General features: G+C 41.5%; 1 protein-coding gene across 1 annotated transcript; it reads left to right on the top strand.

Moving 5' to 3' along the window:
- Positions 1-4,030: 4,030 nt before the first annotated feature.
- Positions 4,031-4,618, top strand: PtA15_18A281 (uncharacterized protein; the record flags this gene model as incomplete). The annotated part of the gene is made up of 3 exons (XM_053164805.1): positions 4,031-4,369; positions 4,428-4,546; positions 4,612-4,618. 3 exons carry the CDS (start codon positions 4,031-4,033, stop codon positions 4,616-4,618), a joined length of 465 nt encoding a protein of 154 aa, XP_053028778.1.
- Positions 4,619-8,619: the final 4,001 nt, after the last annotated feature.

Raw genomic sequence — 8,619 nt, 5'->3', positions numbered from 1 at the left:
TTGCGCGTGGCTCAATGCACCACCACACCTTGGTTGACGCTGCGGAGGGCACCGCAATGCTCTCTCTTAGTCATCTGCTCACTATTGAGAGTCCTGGAAGTCAGGGAGTAACTTCACCAGACTCTTGTGTGTGGTTCGGGGGAGGATTGGTCCCCGATCCTTTGTGCTGCGCTCTTGTGGTTCTTCTCTTTTTTAAAGTCCCCTGGGAGTGGGGAATCGACAGGGAGAAGTTCCTGAGGGAGGAGAAGGCAGTGGACCGGATCCTCCCGGAGCAGAAAGTCCCCGGAGGGTGAGGGCAAAGGCGCTAGACCCCACGCGTGAGCGTGAGTGCCTAGTCCTCGTTTAGACTTGTGTAGGGCGGGTGGGCAGTCGCGAAAAGGCTTTGATCCAAGAGGGGTAGACTAGAAGGGACTCGGGAATGGGAGGCTCGGAGAGGAAAGAGCGGGCTCGAGGAGTCTCAGACCCCGAGAGTTCTGAGGGGATGCAGGCAACCTCCCCAGGTCCCTGTAAAGCCCTGTACGCCGCTATCTCCGCCGTCGCTACATGTACATGGCCGCACTACGTGCTTGTGGCTTGGCATGTACAGGGAGGGGCTGGACAGTTCGATGGACTCCACCAACCTCCCGTGTAACAAGAACAAACCAGGGGAGGCCCCTGAGGCTGACACACGAATGGAGTGAAAAAATAAGTGCGCAAAGCCAGGTTTGCTCACCTTGTTCTCTCACCCCTTCGCTCACCTCGTTCTCTCACCCCTTCGCTCACCTTGTTCTCTCACCCCTCTCGCTCACCTTTGTAAGCTGTCAAGTAGAGCTAACAACTCGCTTGACACCAATCTTGCAGGCAAGAGATTCAAGAGCAAGACCCGAGAAGCAGCAGCAGCATCAAATCGAAAGACTTCAAACAACGGTAAGCAGATAGACAACTCAAATTCCAAGTGGACTGATCACTGACTTCAAATGACCAGACAATATTGGCGACGCTCTCCTATTGCATCATCTAAGCTAGGCCAAATCAAGGTTAAAAACCTGGCCCAAGTATCAAGTAAGTTATCATGCTATTACCACTGTTAGCGATGCAGCAGACCCGCTAACAGAAAACCCAATTGTTCAACTCCGCTCGCTCACATCTCCTCGTTTACCTCTGCTTGCTCACATCTCCTCGCTCACCTCCGCTTGCTCAAATCTGCTAGCTCACCTCCGATCTCTCAAGTCTGCCTGCTCACGTCCGTTCGCTCGACCAGCTAAGGTAACTGTAAGTTCATTGACAAACTTGCAAACTGCTAAACTCAAATTCTTTTCTTATGATACACTGCTAATGGCTAGCTATTCCCTTCTTGCAATTCACCTCATCTACTGAATCTTAGAAGCAAAAAAGGCACCAAGACCAGGATGACGAGGGCCCACAACAAGCGGTATGATGTACTTTTCCTTACTTACATCAACAAGTTGCTGACTTACTTCCTCCCGTTTTCTTCTTCTACTTTGATCCATTCTCTGCCAATCGTTTTTGATACCATTATTCTACTGGGTGGTATGTTGGATGTCGGTGGTTGAAAATCCTACTGGTGACCGGCATATCACACAGGAACCATAATGCTTCAAAGCGACTGTCAAAGAATCGGAACAAAGCGAAGAAAAAAGCTGAGGAGCATGCGGCTTTCCAACAAAAAGCTATAGGCATTGATACACCCGAATGACTCCACAATGCATTTCAATGGCAGCGTGTCAAGTTCCGGCTTCTCAATCTTTATCCTTTGATCCCACTGGACAAAAAAAATGATCCAACTCGTCCACCTACCAACAAAGAGATCGCAGCGGCCGCCAAAACCGTCAGGGATTCCTTCTTTCTCTTAAGATCTGGCCGATCGGTGATACGGGACCCCTTAGATAAAACTTCACTTATTGCTATAATTGAATTCACGCCTTGGAATGAGTTAACCCCTGAAGAAATCGACAACTTAAACTTCCTTTCCACTTTTCTACACAACTCAAAAAAGTTTATAAACAAGGTTTCTTCTTCTAAACAATTCTGGGGTGGCCTCATGTGGGCCATTGGCTGGAGGAAATCATATGACTTCATGCAAATCATCGGCAGATATATCAAAAAATTTACTCCTGCCAAAGCAAAAGCTTATAATGCTCATTTTGAACAGTCCTCCCGTGCTGGAAAGATTATTGGAGACTATTTTAAACAGCTTGGTTCGGTTCCTTTTGCATCAAATCAAGATATCATGAAAAAATACAACCTTCCTTCTTTTGACTCCCTTTCTTTCGGTGAAACACCCAAGGATTCTGATTGTTCCCCCCATATTACTTTCACTACAAATGGTTTTTTCAATGCTCCCCATACCAATAAAAAAGATGTCTCTGAATACGCCTTTGCCTTATTTCTTCCTACTTTCTCTGCTACTGGTGCTTTAGCTCCTCCCAATTCTCAGTATGATGTTACTTCTGGCCCTTTTGTCTTTCCCGATTACAAAATTGGTCTCAATTTTGATTATCAGCATGGTATAGTAAAAATGATATGGAAGGCCAACCAATATAAACATTGTACCTTAAAGCCTTCCCCTAGTTCTGTCTTCACCCGCCTTGGAATGTCACTCCAAATTAACTTTCAACTTCTAAACGCTTGTAAAAAGAACATCAAAGGCCATTACAAAGATTTCCGTCATTACTTTGGTGATCATTTTTATTACATGTTCCGTAGTTTAGGAAAAGCTGCTTTGTTAGCTACTACTTTGTTATACTTCATTCTTTTTTCCTTCATCAGCATGTTTCCATGAAAAATTTCACATTATATCTCCATGAAAAATTTCACTTACTATAATTACTCATTGGTTCAACTTCAAGTTAACACAAGACACACAAAATAAATCCATTTTGCAAATTTGGGCTGAAGAGGATCAACTTAAAACTTGCTTTGACCCAGTTCAGTGAAAACTGAAAGGGTTCAATTTGAAAAGGCTGGAATATTGTTGGGGAAATTTGTTTCTGTTTGCATATCATTCAACTCATTTTAAGATCTTTTGATTTGTATGTATGCTTTATTTGGGAGGAAATCAATTGTGGAACCAAACTCTTGGTGGTACTGAATTGGATCAGATTGATAATTAATTTTGACAATGATGGGTAACACCAATACTGGTGTCACAAATCAGCAAGAAACAGAAGACATATAAACCAGAAACAAAGTCCATATGTTTCTTCAATAAACTATTGTATTAATGCTCTTTAGGCTGAAAATTATAGCAAGAAAATGGCTAATTTTTTGGTGTGGTAAATAAAACCATAATTTCAGAATCTGTTGACTCATTTCATATTATTATTTCTTTTGAAATTTACACAACTTCCTGAATCCTGATTATTGTGCCAAAACAAGATAAATAAAAATGGTTCATCAGATAAATGAATAAAGTGGTTGAACTCATGGAAATCTGGTTTTGTGGATGAACTCCTGTCAAACCTGTGGGCAAAGCCCAATTTTTCTGCAAATATCTAGAGAAGAACTATATTGGTAAAAATTTAATGGAAAGAATTTTTTACATAAAATCATAAACAGCAATTTTGGCTGGGAGATTTCACTTTAAGTTTTATGCAGGCTGACATCTCCCAGCCAAAATTGGTCTTATGATTTTATGTAAACCGTGACATATGCAATTTTGAACATCATAAAGGTAACCAGATCCAATTGAAATTTGATGTAGAATGGATTTCATATGCATGCAGCATGCATATTCTGGCTTACTTGGTACTTACCACTCATATGGGAACCCGCACAAACATCCAAAAAACCATCCAACAGATAAAAAACTTTGTTACCCAATACCATCCCTCGTACTCTAAAAATACTTTATAACACTGAAAGAAACATTCGATCATTAACAAAACAATCAAATCCATATTCTCTTGAAAAAATGTCTAAGCAAACAACTCCAATCCCAATGTCAAACCAAGGAGGATATCAAAGTGATACAAGCCAGCAGTTAACACGTCATTCCTCAAGAGTTACAACTCCTGTCCAGCGGTCTGGAATGGTCCGGCAATCCTCAGATTCACGTTGTTCAATCAACCAAATTGGTCCAAATATTCAGTCAAAAAAGCAAAAGGATCCTCAATCTGATTCCAAAGGTGGCTCCCCAAGTGCACCTGTTTCTCGAAATAAAAAGGCCAAGACAACTACGAATAAAAATCCGGAAGCATCCCAGTCCTCCGTGAAAAGTACAGCCGAAACGTCTAAGAATAAGCAGCCGGTGATTGATCTTGCTCAAGACTCCGATGGCGAAAATTCTAAAGCTCGGAAGAAAGGAAGGGACAGCACCTATGACAAACCACTGCTGTTTTTTGGTGCTCCTTACCGTCTCCCAAACGATGTAAGTCCTTATTTAACATAAAAGGTTCAAAATTATATCTAATTATCATCATTTCCAGAGCGCCGATGAAGGACCACGAACGTATGACTGCTTGTGGTGTAAGAAGCCTATCCGAGTCTCCCGGGGTACCTTGTCGAATCTAAAAACCCACCGTGACGGATCTTCTCAAGAAGGAAGGTGCCCAGTTGGATGTCGAAATCGCCATAAAGCAATTGCTGATGGAGCTAAGCTTCCACCAACAGTGGATGAGTTACGGATACAGCACAAAAACGAAAGGAAAACTGGAAAGATTACCAACCATTTTGCTCGAGTAGAAAAATTCGATAATGTTACGCTCAACCAGATCATTACAATGTGGCTTGTTCGTCAAGCACTCCCTTGGAATCGTGTCGAAGACCCATATCTCCGTGCCGCATTCAACTACTGTGAAGCATCGGCGATCTTGTTCAAGCGCAAGTGGGCAGCTACTTCGGCAAGAGAGTTATACTTGGAATTACAAGATTCTATGTTGAACCGCTTGAAAGTGCGTATTTTATTCAAAGTTTTCCCTTTTCAAGTTGGGATTGTGTATTGAATCTTTTTGTGATAAATTACTAGGCTTCCGATAGCAAGTTCAATCTGGTACATGATGTATGGACAACCAAAGGCAACCGCCATGGTTTTATTGGTGCTTCTGTTTCATTTATCGGCAATCAGTGGAATTATGTAGTACTCCATTTGAGTATGAAATTAGTTGCCTGGCATCATAAGGGAAGCTTGTTGGCCAAACCAATTGTCAACATCTTGAAAAAGCACAATCTTCAGAATAAAATAAGTTCTTTTCAACAGTTTTCTGCTGACGTATAAATGCAAAAAAAAACTAATTTATCTTCTTTGCATTAATTTACATGCTTTGCCAGACTACAGATTCAGGATCAAACAATAATACCATGGCCGAAAAGATGCACAGTAAATTGCGCCTCATAGGGAGCGATCTTGAATGGGATTATGCAACGATGCATATCAAATGCTTTTGTCATAAGATGGCGTTGGTGGTCAATGCGGGTTTGTGGGAGTTGGGTATTGAAGCTCCACCTCCACCAAAAGTCAAGAAAGCGTTCCTTGGTTCTTTTCCCTTTCCCGATATAATGGAGAAAATAGCGGAAGAAGATGAAGAAAACGCCAACGATGAGAATAAGGTGGTCGACAGCAAATCCGATGGAGAAAACAATCCAAAGGAGCTTGACGAATACGAGGAAGATATGGTTGATGAAGACGATGAGCCAGATGAGCAAGAGGAAGAAGAACAGACCGATCCGAAGTATATGTCAAGAAATAAAAATACAAAATCAGCCGCTAATCGAAAAAAATCTAACGAGTTGAACGAATTAACCAAGGCGGTGAGAATACTTTTCAATTTTATGTATAAAAAAAACTGTACTGATTTTATTTTTGATACTAGTTGGATTTTGTGATACTGAAAATAACTGGCGCGGGGAGGCTCAAGCTTTGTTGGAGCGACACTTTGCGGCGAGGGAAGCTTTGTTAAAAAGAGAAAGTGACGACATTGAGGTTTTGGACGAAGATAAAGAAAAGCCCAAGGAAGTTGTTAACAAAAAATCTTTGACGAATTCAATTCTACTGCGGCGGCTGCAGAAAGCAAGGAACTCGAGCTCTACCTCAAGAACATGGATTGTTTTGCAGCCCCAAATTCCAAGGATCCCGTGAGTGCTTTGATATGGTGGAAGGTATGTTTCTATTTGAATTTACTTGATTTCAAAGTTTTACGACTCATGAAATTCCATATGTGACTTTCAGGATCATTCAAGCACGTTCCCTGTCCTATCATCGTTAGCGAAGGACTACCTAGGTTGTTCTGCATCATCTTGCGCGGCCGAGCGTACATTTTATTCGGCTGCCGATGTCTGCACCAGTGGTCGGGGAAGATTGATACCACAAACGATAGAACGATGTGTCAGTAGTCATATGTGGCTCAAAGCGGGATTGAAAATCACTGGAAAATTTGAAAAGGCGCAAAACATTGTCACGGCTTTCACCAACCATTTTGATAAAGATCTATAGAAAGCAAGTAAATGAATTTTTCATTTTGTTTTTGCTCAATTAATCAAAAAAATAAATAAACATGTGCTTCCTATTCCTAATTTCTTTCCTATCTCAAAAAATACACGATATCACACATTCCCTCAAAATCTATCACATATACACGACTTAGATTACCAAGTAGAAAAAATATTGAATACAACAACTATACGCCTTTGGCTTTATCAAATAAAGTTATTCAACTTTCTCTGTCAAGTTCTTGACACTACATCTCCCCCATGACAGAACCCAGTGAACTGATGCAAAAACTCCACTGAATTGCGCTACACTTCCGCTAAACTGTGCTAAAACTCAGCTAAACTATGCTACACATGAGCTAAACTGACGCTAACTTGGGTGCTACATTAATAACTACTGTAGCTAAAAAAAACTACACCGTTTTTTAGTGTAGCTGATGATTGTGCTACACTGAAAGGTAGCGTAGCTGATGATTGCGCTACACTGAAAGGTAGTGTAGCTGATGATTGCGCTACACTGAAAAGTAGTGCAGCTGATACCTACGCTACGCTGACTAAACAGCATCTATCGATGAAAGATGTTAGCGTTAGTTCTCTTATTTAGGTCTAAACTAACGCTACGCTACCAGTTTTTTTTTAAATAATTTATTTTGTTAGTTTTTAGTTGGCTAAAATTGGCGCTACAGGTAACTTTTGTGTAGATTAGCGTAAAAATACTACACTAAACTACGCTAAAAACTAAAAGTAGTGTAGCGGCCCACTGTTGCCACAATCCCGCTTGCCAAGAAGTAACCCTGGTGTGTATGCAACACCACAAGAGCTACGCTTCACTACAAAAAGCAGTGCTTTTGCGTAGCAAAGCAAAACCCTGCTACTCTAGATCCAGAGTAGCGTTAGCGCTGTGGTAGATGAAAATGAGAAAAATCAAAAGTTTTTCTCTCATTTGCATAAACTTAGTCAAAGATTGCCTCACAGTACATCCAAATGGACCCAAGAAATTGAATCTGAGGCCAAACTTACCCCTATTCACCACTGGAAGCATAACCAGATCCCCACTACACTGGAAGTTAGCTCTTTCGGACAACCTGTAGCATCCCATCAAACCCCTGTCACGCATCTCAAGTCACCTTTCCCTCACTATAAACATACACACCTATACGTCCCCCGCTCCACTCTAGCTCCACTGCATATATTAGTTTGTACTTGTTTGCCATCTGCATTACATCATGTAGCACTGCCCCTGCGGGCTGTGCCCCACTACCCCATTGTTCCCCACCTCATTTATGCACCTCCTTGCATAAATTAAGCACAGCCTTACTCATGCATGCACCCCTTGTATAAATTGTACACAGCCACTCCTGTATTTGCACAGCCCCCTTGGAGCAAAAATCCCTCACATTTATCTATATAAGGAGCTCTCCCCCCCATTTTTGTTCCCTAGTCTATTACTCATCAGTGATTTACTCACCACTTGTACTCATAACACTTACAAACTACCACTGCACTCATAACAACCCTTATACACCAATAACAAATTCTTTATATGGTGTCTTGAACAAAATCATCTTGAGCATACCACTCCTATCACCTCATTCAAAGGTTTCACAACCACTTTTGAGTAAACCGCTATTTATTCAACTCACAACTCCCCAATCATCCTGGGTTTTGCGCGGAGTGTTGATTGGACTCCTTGCAAGTGATCATCACCAAAAAGTGTTTGATTCTTGCATATTCACAGATGATACTTTTGGCTGTTGAAATGCGCAGATGAGCCTTTTGGACACTGAAAGATCCAGACACAAGACTTTGTATTGGGGATGCAAAATGTGTATTAAAATTGTGTAACATAACTACTACTTATTGTGCTATGGGGCGGACTCCAACAGTTCCGTGGATTATTCCAATCCCATCAGCAGTGGTAATTGGGTGGCCTTGAGCCCGGATGCACTGTCAGAAATCAGAGTGGAATAAATGTCCCTTGGTGATCCCTTGTGGTAAGCTCATTGTTTTCAGCAAAACTTTCTTCCAGATCATCCACCCCAGCCAATTTGCCATCAGATTCTTGACAATTGAGCACTTCCTTGTCCATAAGCAGGTCATATTCAACAGGGGTGTTGTTTTGATTAGAAATTGACTGGAGGAATTCCATCAATGCTAGCCATTGAGGTGGCAAGAAATTTTGATTGATTAAAC

Source organism: Puccinia triticina, chromosome 18A, assembly GCF_026914185.1.
Source record: "Puccinia triticina chromosome 18A, complete sequence".
Taxonomy (NCBI): Eukaryota; Fungi; Basidiomycota; class Pucciniomycetes; order Pucciniales; family Pucciniaceae; genus Puccinia; species Puccinia triticina.
The sequence above is the reverse complement of the archived record's forward strand: the minus strand, read 5'-3'. Positions and strand labels throughout refer to the sequence as shown.